The sequence below is a fragment of the Cibotium barometz genome, chromosome 9, assembly GCF_041138505.1.
Source record: "Cibotium barometz isolate CiBa-2024 chromosome 9, ASM4113850v1, whole genome shotgun sequence".
NCBI classification, from domain to species: domain Eukaryota; kingdom Viridiplantae; phylum Streptophyta; class Polypodiopsida; order Cyatheales; family Cibotiaceae; genus Cibotium; species Cibotium barometz.
Window position 1 is genome coordinate 36262551 of NC_141054.1, and position 17189 is coordinate 36279739.

At 48.8% G+C, this 17189-nt stretch overlaps 1 protein-coding gene across 3 annotated transcripts in view; it reads left to right on the plus strand.

Annotated features, from left to right (window-relative positions):
- Window positions 1-17189, plus strand: part of LOC147635528 (serine/threonine-protein kinase VIK-like) — a 141601-nt gene that overhangs the window by 49582 nt on the left and 74830 nt on the right. For 2 of the 3 annotated variants that reach the window (XM_086802859.1, XM_086802862.1), the window contains 2 exons: window positions 12991-13065; window positions 13197-13277. In XM_086802859.1, coding sequence (XP_086658985.1) covers window positions 12991-13065; window positions 13197-13277 — 156 coding nt within the window. The remainder of the gene's footprint in view (window positions 1-12990; window positions 13066-13196; window positions 13278-17189) is intronic. The other variant, XM_086802861.1, reaches the window with a different exon arrangement.

A 17189-nucleotide genomic window follows, 5' to 3' on the forward strand; every position in this document is an offset into this window, starting at 1 on the left:
TTATCTCCTTCATTGTTTGGTATGTATGTGGATGAGGCTTCTAACTACATTGAGAGATTGGGGGACAGAGGAGCCCAGCTAGCAGGTACATGGATCCCACTATTGTTATATGCTGATGATATTTGTTGATCTCTGACTCCCCTGAGGGTATGCAGCATCATTTGGATGCTTTACATGAGTTTGCACATGATAGTGGATTGTCTGTCAACCTTGGCAAAACCAAGGTTATGGTGTTTAACACCACGCCACAGTGGGTTAGGCGATCAGCTCCCACATTTACATATGGGCAGGAGATTGTGGAGTATACAGATGCATATACATATCTTGGGGTAGTATTCAGTGGGCCAGTGTTTTCGATGAGGAGAGCAGCAAAGACTAGATTGACTAGAGCACATGCAGCCCTGGGTGGTTTGGAGAGGATGTGCTCGCAGGTTCACTTTCAGGTGAGCACCAAGGCAGGCTGGATTCTGACGAGCTTTCTCCACTATTGACCATATATTCACTCTGAGATGTCTGATTGACCAAGCTAGGGCGCGGGAGAAGAGATTATACTGCTCCTTTGTGGATTTCCGCAAAGCATTTGACACGGTGCCATGAGAGAGACTCTTCCAGTGCCTACAGTCATTGGGGATCCCATTAGAGATGGTTTGGGGCATCTATGCTTTATATGAGCAGGTCTTCGGGCGCATACGATGCCCCGGGGGGGCTATCTGATTATATTGCTAGCACCATAGGTGTGAAGCAAGGATGCCCACTCTCTTCTACACTATTTGGGCTATACATCGATGAGGTGGCTGACTTCATTGGTCACGGTGGTGGGGACGGGGTAGACATCTCAGGTACACAAGTCCACATTATGCTATATGCAGATGATATTATTCTGGTCTCCAAGTCGCGGATGGGACTACGGCACCATCTCCATGCACTCCATGACTTCTGCACACAGAGGGGGCTTACAGTGAACCTTGGGAAAACCAAGGCCATGATTTTCCACACCTCATGGCCGGTTCGACGACAGGCCATCTTCACACTAGCAGGAGGACACGTAGAGGTGGTAGACTCATATGTGTACCTGCGGATTACATTTACGACTCCGCCAGGAAGATTTACTATGGCACAGACAGCCAGGGATAGACTCGCACGAGGGTATGCAGCTCTGGCCATGCTAGAGAGACAGTGTCACCAGGCACACTTACAGGAGCCCCACATGAAGGGGTGGTTGTTTGACAAACTAGTCACCCCTGCTTTGATGTATGTTGCAGCAGTATGGGCACCTGGGCTCGCCACTTCCACATGGTCTCAGATAGAGAGGCCTCGGATTCTCATGCTCTCACGGATGATCCGGCAGCAAACCCTCCGTCCCACATGACATTGTCCGGACGGAGTTTGCTGCACCTCCTATGCTAGTAGAGGCCCTCTTCCAGACGATCTGATTCATACAGAGGATCAGAGACATGCCATTAGATCGACTCTCACATAGAGCTTTTGAGGCGTGCAGGCAGCTCGCAGGGAGTGGAGATAGGAGATCATGGTATTCACAGATGATACAGTGGCTCACTCAGCATGGTCTTGACATAGATCACCTGCCACCTTTCCAGTATGATATACATGCACCACACATCCAGCTCTGTGAAAGTGAGAGGAACAGAGTCCTTCGACAGGATTTATGACAGCAATACACTCAAGAGACTTGGATTACACCCAGTCAGCCTCTACCGCCAAAGATGTTATACTACAAAGATCAGTTTATGCGTATCTCAGCGGATGGATTCATACAGAGACCTAGATACATGGATGTGTACATGCCTCACAATGCCCGAGTGGATGTGTACATGCCTCACAATGCCCGAGTGGTGATTGGCTAGCTCATAGTGTCATCACGCCAGCTTGATATTGAGGCAGGTAGGGTAGCACGGATCCCCAGAGCAGAGAGGATATGCAAACTATGCCAAGAGGATGTTGAGAGTGAGGAACATTATGTATGCAGATGCACAGCATATAGTGTCATTAGAGAGAGTATCACCATCTTCAGTGGACATCCCTCACTCCGCCAGATCATGGAGTCCGTAGACCAGCGCAGATTTAGCCAGTTCTTGCTAGAGACACAGCGCCACAGAGAGACACTGCTCTACGGACTTATACCACAGGGAGAGGTGGGCGATAGCTCTAGCTCACTGATTTCTTCCAGAGATCTATCTCAGTGCCTATCCTGACACAGGAGGGGGTTACACTTCAGCGCGCTACAGACCTCCGAGCCAGACGGAGACCGAGAGCACCAGGCTCCCAGACTCCCAGGCTACATCCGAAGGAGATCACAGAGATACGGGCTCGACATCAGCACCATATCCAGGAGCGGCTAGCTCACTTACACTCACACCTGGAGATCATGCTTGGAGGTATTTTTGCCTCGCCATCGCCTATGTATCACATATTACACCCCCATTATGGTACTGGTTGGAGCTAGATAGATCTGCATTGCAATCTTGTATACGTTGCGCATATAGGTTGCATACTGAGCCTCTAGTAGTAGTGCTCCATCCATCACACCCCCCCACTAGCTCAGTACTTTCATAGTTTATTTCATGTTCATTTTGCCCTTTTTTTTTCTGGACATCCAGAATACATTGACAGTTGTACATTGATTTGTCTCATAGGTCGAGTTCGGCCTCTAGTATCCATGTATTCATGTGTCCATGTATCCATGTACTCATGTACCCCATTTTGACTAGTAGCATTAGCTTCCCCCCTACTGATGTATTGTGGGGCTATCTCTTTTCTTTTCTAGACAGTGTATCAGATGTCACATGGTTGTAACTTTGGTCTCATAGGTCACTTTGGCCTTTTGAAGACGTTAATATAACATTTCATTTCATTTCTCTCTCTCTCTCTCTCTCTCTCTCTCTCTCTCTCTCTCTCTCTCATTGTATTTATTGCACACCCAGATTCAGCTTTTTAGTTCAGTACTTTTTCATTTTGTTGGGATGACAGAGGATACTCCATACAGGTACACCGATTTGTCTCATAGGCCGAGTTCGGTCTTTTGGAAGACGTTAATAAAATCTTTCTTTCTTTCTTTCTTTCTTTCTCTCTCTCTCTCTCTCTCTCGCTTCGCTCCTGGCCGCCCCATATTCTGTTCGCTTCGCTTCTGGTTGCCCCCTTGTTCACTTCTATTCGCCCCTCGCCTCTAGTCGCTTCGCTCCTGGTCGCCCCCTATTCGCTCCACATTCTGTTCGCTTTGCTCTTGGTCGCCCCATATTCTGTTCGCTTCTGCGCTTCTGTCCCCTTTCCCTGGTCGTCCCATATTCTGTTCGCTTCTACGCTTCTGTCCCCTTTCCCCACCAGCCCTTGCTCAGGCCCCCAAGGCAACAACATACCTATCTGCTACTGCCCCCACTTGCAGCTGGCCATCTATGGGGGCCACCAGCTGAGGAGCAAAATCAGTACTAGAAGGGGGACCCCTTCAGTCCAACATGGACAGCTCGCCGGGGCAACAAGGACTAGAGGTGAGAAGGAGAGGAAATACAACTCGATTTGGGCGAGCACACACAAGATCGGCGACACCCATACCAAAACATGCCTGACCACCATGAGAGAAGTATGCAAAATGCAGGATATGGACGTTGAGCACCTGCAAAAGAAGCTCGGGGAGAATAAGGATAGTGATGACCTTAGGCATGAGTTGCGTGCCTCCATGCAAGAGGAGATGGATAGGTGGAAGGCAGACGTGCAGGCATACATGGCAACTCAGCTAAGCAAGATGCAGGAGGAAATGGTCCAAATGTTGGATGCAAAAACCAGCCACCATACCTCACTAATCACGGAACTGGAGGCCCAAGTTGCCACCCTTAGAGTGGAAAACGAGACCTTGAGGACATGTACTCAATTCAAAGGAGAGATTCAACTATCCCTCAATGATGAGCTGAATACACTTAGAGAGCAAATGAAGACCCTCGAGGAACAAGAGGAGAAGAAGGCAAACGAGGCAACCACATGGGCCGAGGTGATTAAGAAGACACAGAAACAAGTGGAAGAAGCGGGCAGCTGGATTGAGGTTGCCAAGAAGCAACAGAGCCCACCATCATCCCCAAACATCATCAATGACACACTCGAAGAGGAGCAAAGAAGGAAGATTAGGGCACTGAATGTGAGAGTGGTGGGATGGAAGGAAGGAGCCTCGCCGAAAGAGGACGCCATAGCACTATGCAGAAAGCTGGAAATCGCTGATACCCCCTTCGTCGAGGCATGGAGGGTGGGCAAAGACACCACCAAGGAACGCGCACTCATCCTCAAGTTTGCGGGGTTGGAGGCGAGGCAAGTATTCCTTACCAAAAGGCGGGCACTAAAAGGAGAAGACTTACCTCGAAGACGATCTCATACTAGCACAGGTGGCATACAGGAGGGAGTGCATGGCACGCCTCTTGGATGCACGGAAGGCAGGGAAATGGGCAGTGTACAGAGATGGGAGGGTGATCATCACTGAGCGACGTGCCCAATGACAGTGCGAGACCTATGAGACCAAGCTAGAGATTGCAGTTTGGAACTGCAATGGCGCCTTGAGGACAGATGCAGGTCTGTTCGAGGAGACATTTAGAGGAAGAGACTTAGTCTTATACACAGAGACTCATCAGTGCCAGGGGAGTCAGCTTCCAGAGGTGAGAGGATACAGATGGGAGTCTGTTCACCGCCCACACCCACGCACACTAGGAGGTACCCCGGGGTTGGGAGGGCTGGCTTTACTATACAAGGAGGAGCTTTAACATGTGATACAAGCGGTCGGACGGGATGAGGCCACACGGTTTTTGTGGGTAAGGATCCAGACAGAGGGGGCCCGAGACATCTACCTTGCAATGTGCTACTTTGCACCCTCCAATTCTAAATATGCCACCCATGGAGAGTCCCCGTACCTGCCCCTTTATGGTGACATTATGAAGTTTTCCAATCTAGGGGACATCCTCCTGGCTGGAGACTTCAATGCCCGCACCGCAGGTGCACAGGTACCCTTCTTTGAGACAAACGATCCCATGTACTAGGAGATTGACATGGTGGGTACGAATCTAGAGCGGACATCACAGGATACAGCAGCCTGCACAGAATATGGAGAGTATCTCTTAGCCCTCAGCGGGGCTCATAGGCTAGCCATTTAAAATGTCCTGGCTAGATGGCCTAGATCCAACTCCTTCACCTCCTACCCCTTCGGACATGGAGCTAGTACAGTGGACTATCTAATGGGATCCCTCTCTCTGATCCCACTCATTCCGGAGTTTACCATCTCTCCTCGCCCCATTGGTGTTGCAGCCGACCATGCATACCTGGCCTTCTCCCTCACATGCCGATACACCATGCAACCACCTGCTTTGCCCCATCACCGTCCGAGATACCACTTCGCCAGAGAGACCTCTTCCATCTATTCTGATCACGTCTACCGCATCCTCTCCGACCTCGACCCCCACATCCCACTTGAGGAGCTTACTACACACCTCTCAGCCACCCTCCATACGTCCGCTGCAGCCGCCTTCCCACACTCCAGAGCCACTCCTACATCACCAGGAGGGACTGTCCCACAGAATAGCTGGTACGACGAGGAATGTCGTGATACCCGAGCCCATCTATATCGGGAGATGGAACTAGGATCCACCACTCACCAACAAGCACGAGTGATCTTTCGACGTCTCACACGGAGAAAGAAGAGAGCCCACCTAGCCAGGCTTGAGCAGGAGCTATACTAGCTATTTCTTGGAAGGGACTGTAAGTAGGCCTGGAGGATCTTCCAGGATCATCGCCTTCCAACTCTGATTACTTCACCCAGCACCACCTGGCACACCTATGCCACCTCTCTCTACCATGTCCCCGAGCAACCACCTCTCCCCCATCCACCCGAACGTCGTCTCCCACACTCTTCCTTCTTTCACCTCAGCATGGTGAGAGATGCTATTGACAGGATGCAGACTGGGAGAGCACAGGATCATGATGGACTCCTCACCGAGCATTTCTCCCATGCTAGGGACACGCTAGCCCCTTTACTGGTTCACATGTTTAACAGGGCTTTATGTGAGGGCTTCCCCGTCAGTTGGTCATCGAATACTATTGTACCTATCTTGAAAGCAGGTGACCCCATGGACCCCAACAACTATAGGACTATCATGATTGGTCACACCTTGGCCAAGATTTATGGTTCGATTTTGGAGCATGAGCTTAGTAGATGGTCCGAGTAGCAAAGTCAGGAGGGGTACGAGGTTCAGGAGGCGTTGCGGTCTTCTACAGATCATATCTCACGCAGATTCTTAGCTTCGTCTTGAAGGACGAGGAAACATGGTACCTATTGGTGCAGCTACAACTGACTGGAGAGAGAGCTATCGATATTGCAGTATGCCATTTCCCACCGCACCACTCCCCTTATGCTAAGCGGCATGGCCAGTCACCTTTCCTACCACTCTACCATGATATCCTGGAGTTCTCTTGCCTGGGTGAAGTGCTTCTATTGGCAAACTTCAATGCCATCCCCTTTTCTCTAGCTCTCCCATGAGGATGTCAACCGGACTATTCAGTTCAACCTCCTTAGCCTCCACATACACAGCACATGCATTGCACCTTCCGAGCTCTCCCACCAAAGATGCACTTCTACAGAGATCATTTCCTGAGGCTCATAGAGGATGGCTTCATCTGGCAGCCACGCTACCTATGTATTTACTGGCCACATACCATGTGGATTGTGATTGGCGAGCTACGGGTCCTCTCACAGCACCTATGGGTGGAAACAGGGCAGGCAGAGCACACATTTAGAGATGGAGAGCTCATATGGAGACCTCGGGAGGAGAGGTCTGCAGATTATGCCACACAGGGGTGGAGACCGAGGAGCACTATACCTGTCACTGCCTTGTGTACTATAAGATCCATCAGAGGTACCACTGTCTCTTCCGTGAGGGTTTTGGACCATTATCCAGGATCATGGGCTTCCTGGACCATTGCTGCCTTTGACTCTTCTTGCTGGAACTTCGCAGACACTGAGATACACTCCTAAGAGAGTGCCAGCCACAGCCACACCACCCCTCCTTCCTAGCTAGCCGACCACCAGTTTCTTCTCAGCCCAAGGAGAGGATATCGGCATAGTGGACCCCATGGGTCCACCACAGGATACCTGAGCTCCACCCCATTTTGAGGAGTCACTTCAGAATGGGCACTTTGGTCTCATAGACCCATTGGGTCTTTAGGAGACATTTAATATAACTTTCTTTTTTTTTTTTTCATCGCAGATCTTTCATGATGAGAGAGATCTAACGATCTTGGCAAAACCAACGTCATGTCTTTAACACCTCATACTGAAAGAGACCTGATGATCTTGGCAAAACATGCATCATGGGTCTTTAACACCTCATACCGAGAGAGAGCTGGTTGGTCTTTGTTGTATAGAGGAGCCAAGCTGGAGATCGTCTCGTCTTATATGTTTACCTTGGAGAACCTTTACAAGCCTCATGTGATTATCTTGGCTGACTATGGAGCATCCTTCCAGTCATAGATGCACTTTTTCAGACTATCACATACATATGCTGTGTGTGTGCTTTGGATGCAGACCGCCTTCTAGGAGGTCCTCAAGTCCACCATGTGGCTTACATGAGAGGGATAGAGCATGCCTTGGTACTCACGGGGTAGTCAGCTGGTTTGACTAACATAGCCTTTAGATCAACCACTCCCCATCCACAACCCCCCCCCCCCCTCTTCGAGTAAACTCTCGTTTTTTGAATCTGTCCAGGCAAGTGATGAACCGTCTTATCCGTATTGACCTGATACTGCTTCATATGAGCGGAACCTGGGTGTCTCCACCAAAGGTCCCTATGAAGCTCTAGTTCTTCGTGCAATTTTTTGAGGATGGATTCATTGTGACCCATGAATACTTTCATAAGCACATGTCAACGTGGGTGGGAGCCTTCATGCTCCCTTTGGCAGTAATAGGCTCAGACGGGGGACCAGCTCTCATTTTCTTAGTCGGATGTAATGGTTGTATGACCCTTTCCCCAGCACAGGACTTTAGCAGTGGCTCACTCCAGAGGGTCTGGATCATCGGCTTCGATGAGCACCGCTGGCATATCCCCCCCCCTCCCCCCTGCGTAGGTTTCCCAAAGACTCTAGCTCTGGGAGGGCCGGCCTTTGATGCAGATTGAGTGGGACCCAGGCGAGTGGACTTGATAGACCACTTCAGTCAGGGAGCCCAACCACCCTCCTTTTCCACTACTCAGCAAGGCGGCTAGGCCTCCGGATCCAGGATCCAGATGCACGAGATTGACGATACTCCCACTTCAACAGGAGACTACTAGTCCTCCCAGGACATCTCACCTAGCTAGAAGCGAATGTGGGATAGCTTTCAACCTTGGAAGGTCAGTCTTTTCCTTTGGCAGGTAATGCATAGAAGTTTAGGAGTTGGCATGTGGCTGGCCATTGGTAGCTGTCCAGCACAATGCACGAGATGGGGCCACCCACAGCGACATTGTGTTTGGGAGTGAGTAGGTTCAGCAGAGGACCGCATCATCACTTGGGGGGCAGTTGCTTGGGTGACAGAGTCAAGACCCGCCCTCCTCTATGAGGAGACAGATGATAGTCAGGCCCTCAAGCTCACCCATGGCAGGACAGTCTATCCCCACCCCGACTCTCTAGTAGTAGCCTGGTCCCTGTCACTTGTCAAAGGTGGGAGATCATGAACAACATTTCAGCATGGCACATCTGGTGGGCATGGTGCAACGGGCCATTGAGGCCTCCCTCACACCAGCCCCCCTCTCCTAGCCAAGATAGATATCATTGATACGCTCTGCGGTCAATGGGGGAAGCTTCAGGGAGATTTGTACCGCATGTGGATATGTTGAGAGGTGTTCCTTGGCATCGGGCAGCAGGGCCCCTTCTTCGCAGATAGTGTTGGTGACCCCACTTGGCACTACAAGCCATTGGTTTGACTCCCCCCCCCCCTCTCTCCCTCTTGTATGAGGTAGTTCCCTTCAAGACCCTCACTTGTGTCTTTTCCTCCTTGGGAGGTTCTGAGCATGTATTTCAGCCTGTTGGCTGGTTTTTCTTTTAACTAATAGAAGGATAAGGATCTATTTCTTGAGAAAAAAAAAACGCATGTCACATGCCATGCAGATCGCCAATCAATGAGTTGAGAGTATCATCACACTGTCCACAGGTTGACTTTGGTAGAGCAGCGGGTACTCCTTGGGAGGAGGCACGAGTATGCACGACCGGGGAGGTGGAGACAACAGACCACTATACATTCATATGCCTACTATGAGATTTGGTCAAGTTTGCCTATAACAGTGCTAAACATGCGGCTACTGGTTATAGTCCATTTATGCTGATGTAAGGATACCAATCTAGATCCCCAATAACAGTTGGACTTAAGGGTATTCATATTGATTCGGCTAGAGATTTCTTAGCAGATATGCATGAAAACTATCACAAGCCAACACCATAACCCTGGAACGGCATCAATGGAGGCAGTGACTACCTGGGTAGCAGAAGTGGGAAAGGAGGGATGGTGGGCACCGGTGGTACCAGCCCAAAGGCCTCCAACAATGGTCAATAAGCATGAGGGAGACGTGGGAATCTGAGTGTAATATGGTAACAGTTCCGGTCTTCTTCGATAGGGTCGAATTAGCTGGTGTAGGGTAGGAAGAAACTCTTGCTTGGGCCCAAAGGGAGAGGACTGCCCTTGAGCACTTCTGAGGGTGCCTCCTCTGCATCAAAGTCTACTTGGAAGAATCCTCTCTCAAGTAGCCTTACATCTTTAAAATGGAGTGGTAAGTTGGAAGGTAATGATCCAATCATGGGCCTGGATATGGGAGGGATAAGAGCCAAAGATTTTCCCAATGAGTGTCATCTTGGAGTCTTTCTCGATTTTGGCAAAGAGGGTCGCAAGCTCGCCTTGAGAGAACTGGATGGTTCACCCAGCCAGAGGGGATCGATTAGCCATGATGCTAATTGGGAAAAGGCACCGACTTGAACCCTGATTAAGAGTCATCCATACTTGAGCAAGGCAGAGGAAAGGGCAGCAAAGAGGAGGGAGGCAAAGAGGAAAGCAGGAAGGGGAGGAAACGGCAGTGAAGAGGACAGGGGCAGAAGAGGAGGCCGGGCAGCTCAACAGGGCAACATGACAGGCAGGATGGAGAAAGGCAGGCAGAGGAGCAAGGGCGAAACTTGGATTCAAGGAAGACGTAATGAGAAGGGGAATGGGGGCGGAAGGACACAGCAAGGGGGGGGGGGGGGGGCGCGGGGGGGAGGGGGGAGGTGGGGCAGGCTAGGAATGCATAGCACGAGGGCAGGCAGGCAGGAGGGAGGGCGAAATGGGAGGGGGGCTAGTGGGCAGGATAGAGGCTGTTGAATAGAGGGCAGTGAGGAGAAGGGAGACAGGTGAAGGGCGCACAGAGAGGGGTGCACAGATCAGCAGTATGGGGAGCTTGCATCGCTTCGCCGCAATTCACATACAGGCATTTTGATTCCTTTTGAGCACCCACTTTCATTGTACCATTAGCACTTACATGGCTGTTTTCCATGATTCAGTCACTTTATGGACTATTTTAATACTTTTGATCTCATAGACCCGTTGATCTTTCGTTTGATTTTAATTTTGATCTAATTCACAGAGAGTTGCATCCACTCAGCATCTTAGGGGCTCTCGCATTCGTATTGATCAGATTGATGCAGCTATTCCGCATGAGTGGCTTTCTGGGACCTTTCATGGAGACTATCATCCGAGTTGGCTAGGAGTTTTTTTGCATCCCTCTGCAGGTCATTGCTCTCCCGGGCCAAGAGGATACAGATTGCCTCATTTATTCTATCATGCTTGGTGGGAGATTGAGGAGATGTAGTATGGAGGAGATCATCCCAAATACTAGGCTTAGTCCAGTGAGGATTGTTGGTCACTGGGGGAAGCACTGGTTCATTGACCCTTCTCCTCAGATAGTGACTCATGGCTCTTGGTGTTTGTGGCTATATGGTGGCAGTCCTATCAGATATCTTCAGTGGGATCCAGAAGAGTGGGAGTGGATTGATGCCTTCGATCCTTTGAAAAGCCTTCCTTTTTTCAGTTTCACTGTTTGGAATGCCAGGCTTCTCCTCACTCGACAGATGCATAGGATCCCTACTCTCAGGCCTCATTGGGAGAGCTATGATATTTCTCCAGTGATACAGCACAGATGTTGGCATAGACTTTGGCACTCATACAGAAGAACCAGATCTCTCATTTCTTTTGGTTATTCTTACATGGTGGTCTCCTCACCAATCAGTGGAGATCAGTTTTTGGTGTAGCACCTTCCTGTCCTAGATGTGCGGCAGATTCTCAATCCGCACAACATTGTCTATGGGGATGCAGCATTGCACAACAGATTTGGGGTCCTGTAGCCCAACAAATGGGCAAACTAAGTGGCCGAGCCATGCATGTGGCTTGGGGGGTAATTGCTTGGCTCTCCCAGTCCGGTCCACAGCTTTTTTACGAGGGCAGTGGTACAGATTCTGTTTTTTTCATTCGTAGAGGTATTGCCCAGCATGGTTTATTGCAGGATGTTCCTCACTCTGATTATACACCCCCTGACACCAGTTGGGAGATTATTGCCAATATTACAGCATAGCAAATCTAGAGAGCTAGATGCACGAAGGCTATTGAGGGTGTCAGAATTTTTGGGTCTCAGTGCATTAGTACTATATGGGGTGATATCATCCACACTCTTATGGCTACTTGGGCTCAAGGGCCCTCTCGTTCTGCGCAAGCGAAGCGTGTGATATTTATGCGGGAATGGGACCATGGAATCTTCTTTTCCTCTAGTACCACAGGTCTTACATGGCATCATGATGCTCCTCAGTGGTTGAAATCACCTTACATATTGGGGTGATTCTATTCTCTTCCGGCTTAAAGCTGTGATTGTTCTATGTTTTTTTCATACTTAATAGAAGTCTCTTTTTGAAAAAAAAACCCTCCCAAAATTTGCCAAAATTGAACTGTAAATTAGTCTTTGTTTGGCCCTGATTGACTTTCCCCTCTATTGATTTGGCCCTTCTCTGATTTCCCCCTTTCCTTATTTGCTTTAATTGTGGCATATTCTCCCTCTCATTTTCTTGTAGATCTGAAACACAACAAAAAACAGAAATTTTTAGTCACATTTTCCAAATGAGGGGAAACACTTCATGATTCCTGTAAATACAGAAAAACAGCACACCAACAGTTCACCAAAGATGGCTCTCTCGGGGAAGTGGAATGGCAAGGGAAATTGAAAGTCATTAACAGCATGGATATGTACATCAGTACAAAGCAGCCCACCTATTCCATAGTCAGCTACACCCGCCGGGATGGCTTCAACGTGTCAAGGAGATCCTCAAGCTCCTTGATGAGAGCCATGACAGGGAGCTTGTAGAGATGGGGCACCACCACAAGGAGCTTACAGCACCAAGACAAGGAGAACTTACAGCACTAAAGGATCAACACATGGGGAAAATTATGAGAGCCATGACAAGGAGCTTGTAGAGATGAAGGAGCACCACAACAAGGAGCTTATAGCACTAAAGGATCAACACAGGGATCTATGAGACCATAGAGGTGCTTCACATGGCCATATGGAAGGGTAATGGGGCGTATGGTCTGACCCAGGTGTCTTTGCCGAGACCTACACATGGGACACATTGTCTTCTACATGGAGACAACTTCATGGCTGCGTTCTCCTCACCTGCAGTAGTAGCCAGGAGAGCTTCCTTCGTGAGAGGGTGGGACTATGGTATTGTCTTTACATATGCAGCCGCAATGCCTTCATGGCATATCCACTCGCTGGATTGGTTATGATAGCCTCACTTCTTTTCCGCAAGACTTTGTTTCAGGCTTTAAAAGGACTTTATCCTTGACCTTTTGTAATTTGGTAATACTTCATAGAACTTCATTCTCTAGCAAAAAAAAAGGATTTGATGTTTAAATGTTTGTTTTGGAGACTCAATCTTCATCTTTTTCAAACATGTGGGTTTTTTCAGCCTTTGTCTGATGCTAAGAATTATGGATTTAAGGAAATATGTCGTTTATTGGAGGCAAATGGAGGGGATCTTGGGGTACGTGTACTAGACATTAGCCTTCAATGATTGGGTTTTCTTATGATCTGTTGATCTTATTCCAATGCTGATGTACTCAAATGAGTTTATTGTTGGTTTTGATTTTGTATGGTACTTACTGCATTTCAAAGGTCAATGTAAGCTCTCCTATTGAAGACTGTGAACTTGATCGAACTGAATTCCTTGAAGACAAGGAGGAAATGGTAGAACAGGTATATTTTAACTTTAGAATTTCTCGGATATTAGGCTGATCCCCTTATCCCCACCAAAAAAAACACGCAGAACAAAGCCTTAAAAGTTGGAGTACTACCTTATAATTACTGAAGACATGAATGGCTAAGCCAAGTTGATTACTACCCTATGAATATAATAGTTGAAACATTCAATGTGTGGTACTGTTTGAACTATTCTTATCGGTGTACAATGATAGAACAGGTATACTTTTAACTTTAAAGTTCTCAGATATTATCCCCCCACCCCTGAAGTGGCCTTTCACTGGTCTTCTTACCTACCCCTATGCAGCATATGCTACCTATATCTGGATAAAAACAGACCATGGGATTTTGTTCTTTCAAGGCATCCAGCTATGGGATGTGTTTTTCCTTCAGGGGCAAGTACCAAAAAGAAGAGCAGACTCCTGCTGAACTTGGCTCGTGCTGCTGATCCTGCCGCCTTCTTCTCTGCCCCCGCTTCTGTCCCCCGCCTTCTGCTGCCTGCGCCTTCTTCTGCTGCCCCTGCCTTCTTCAGCTGCCCCCACCTTCTGCTGCCTCCGTCCCTCCTCTGTCACCGCCTTGCCCTGCCTTTGCTTCCCCCGTCTCTGCTCCCGCATCTGCCGCTCCTGCCTCTGCCCCCCACCATCCGCTCCCACCTCTGCTGCTCCCGCTGCTGCCCCAGCCTCCTCCCCTGCCCTCCGCCTGTGCCTCTGCTGCCCCCACCTTGTCCTCCGCCCCTGTCCCTGCCCCCTCCCCTGCCTCCTCCTCTGCTTTTTTTTTTTTCCCAAAAAGAGACTTCTATTAAGTATGAGAAAAACATACAACAATCACAGCTATAAGCCGAAAGAGAATAGAATCACCCCAATATGTAAGGTGATTTCAACCACTGAGGAGCATCATGATGCCATGTAAGACCTGTGGTACTAGAGGAAAAGAAGATGCCATGGTCCCATTCCCACATAAATATCACACGCTTCGCCTGCGCAGAACGAGAGGGCCCCTGAATGCGAGCCCAAGTAGCCATAAGACTGTGGATGATATCACCCCACTGAGACCCAAAAATCTGGACACCCTCAATAGCCTCCGTGCATCTAGCTCTCCAGATCTGCCATTCTGTAGTACTGGCCATAATCTCCCAACTGGTGTCAATCCTCTGTCTAGGGGGTGTATAATCAGAGTGAGAAACATCCTGCAATAAACCATGATGGACAATACCTCCGAATGAAAAAAATAGAATCTGTACCACTGCCCTCATAAAAAAGTTGCGGACCGGACTGGGAGAGCCAAGCAACTGCCCCCCAAGTCACATGCATGGCTCGGCCACTCAATTCGCCCATAAGTTGGGCTACAGGACCCCAAATCTGCTGTGCAATGTTGCACCCCCATAGACAATGTTGTACGGACTCAGAATCTGCCGCACATCTAGGACAGGAAGGTGCTACACCGAAAACTAATCTCCACAGATTGGTGGGGAGACCACCATGTAAGAATAACCAAAAGAAATGAGAGATCTGGCTCCTTCTGTATGAGTGCCAAAGTCTATGCCAATATTTGCACTGTATCACTAGAGAAATATCATAGCTCTCCTAATGAGGCCTGAGAGTAGGGATCCTATGCATCTGTCGAGTGAGGAGAAGCCTGGCATTCCGAACAGTGAAACTGGTGAAACTGAAAAAAGGAAGGCTTTTCAAAGGATCGAAGGCATCAATCCACTCCCACTCTCCTAGATCCCACTGAAGATATCTGATAGGACTGCCACCATATAGCCACAAACACCAAGAGCCATGAGTCACTATCTGAGGAGAAGGGTCAATGAACCAGTGCTTCCCCGAGCGACCAACAATCCTCACTGGACTAAGCCTAGTATTTGGTATGATCTCCTCCATACTACATCTCCTCAATCTCCCACCAGGCATGATAGAATACGTGAAGAAATCTGTATCCTCCTGGCCTGGCAGAGCAATGACTTGCAGAGGTATGCCTATCCTCGAAAAAACTCCCAGCCAACTCGGATGATAGTCTCCGTGAAAGGTGCCAGAAAGCCACTCATGCGGAATAGCTGCATCAATCTGATCAATACGAATGCGAGAGCCCCTAAGATGCTGAGTGGATGCAACTCTCTGATCCTCCGGAAGACTCTTAAAGGTCTTCCAAGCAAGAACTGTGTATGCGCATCTCTCCCATCTTGACCATTGCATATAACGAGATGCACCAAGTGGCCGACCAGCCTAATCCCTAATGAACTCGTTCCACATAATAGGTTGTCGGTCAGCCTCGTCCAAAGACCTAGGAAGCAAAAAATATCTCATGCTTCTCCATGCTTTGACAATGGCTGCAATAAGAGGGGAAGATGGTGTCCTAATTTCAGCCTATGTGAACAAAACACGTGTGTTGGGCATCCAGTCTCTCCCGACCCTAGGTGTACATCTGGAAATCTGAGAGAAGAAAAAATCCTTCCAAGGCTCAGTGCCTGGTAGGAAACCTCTGACCACAAGTTTGCAAAGCAACGCCCTGCATTGAACATCTAGATCGATAATATTCAAGCCCCCCTCTCTTTTGGGCTGAATAACTGTGAGCCAAGCTACCTTGGCACGAGTGTCTGAGGTGCCATCCAAGCCCGCCGACCAGAGAAAATTTTGGATCAATCTCCGCAATTGGCCAATGCACGCACGAGAGCAGCACCAACAAGAGGCAATAAACCAAGCTGAGGCAAGCAAAACCTGATTAGCCACCAAAGCTCTGGAGCCTAAATCTAATTTCCTGGAGCTCCAATGGAGGAGCTTCTTCCCGATACTCATAAGTACCGGAGCAAACTGCTGTGCAGGAGAAATATCAATCCCAACTTGGCATCCCAAATATCTAGCAGTATATCCTCTGCTGATCCAAGTAAAACCAAGCTCTGCACCCCAATCAACTCTCGGTGAATCACTAACCCAAAAACCAACAGATTTGTGCCAATTAATGAGTGCCCCTGCTGCCAAACAAAACTCCTCTAGTGCTACCCGGAAGGAACATAAGCATATATGTGAAGCCTCCAAAAACAGGGCTGTGTCATCAGCTAACTCAGAGTCAACCAACTCCTCATGACTACGAAGAGGCAACCTCAATCCTGAAATACCAGCAGTGGAGCGGAGAAAGATGCTCGTGGCCTCTGCAACTATGATATATAATAAAGGGGCTAATGGGCAGCCCTGTCGTAGTGAGCGAGAAATCTGAAACCGCTCTCCTCCATCACCGCAAGCAAGAACTCTACTGTGGGCATCACGATACATGCATGAAACTCCCTTGATCCATCTGTGAGAGAAGCCCATATGACTAAGAGTACCCCCAAGAAAGTCCCAATCCACTCTATCATAGGCCTTCTCAAAATCCAAGAGCAGAATGGCTAAGGGCTGATTGCTCGCTTTAGCCCATTCGACGGCCTCCCAAAACGAGAAAATGTTATCAAAGATGCTCCTGTCGTGTAAGAATCCATTCTGGGTATCATGAATAACATCCTGCAAAATTGGCTGCAATTTGATGCTCACTGCCTTAGCAAGAATCTTATAGGCAGTTCCAAGTAAGGTGATAGGTCTCCACTGGCCAATCAATGTCTTATCCCCGCTCTTAGGAATGAGATAAATAAGCCCCTCAATGAGAGAAGAAGGCATAGAACCTGTGTCCCACATCTTCTGCAAAGCCGATGTTATCTCAGCCCATCCTCCCCTGGACACTTACTATGAGGTAAGGCATGAAGAGCATGACTGAACTCCTGCATAGAAAAAAGGGCATCCAGAGCGGCACACATCTCCTCGGTGATCAAATGTGGCAATGCATTCCAAACCTTCTTCTGTGCCCTGTGTCTCAGATCAGAATGCGGCTCAGCACTAAGAAGCTGGCAATAGAAATCGGTGGCAATCTGTCTAACCATGA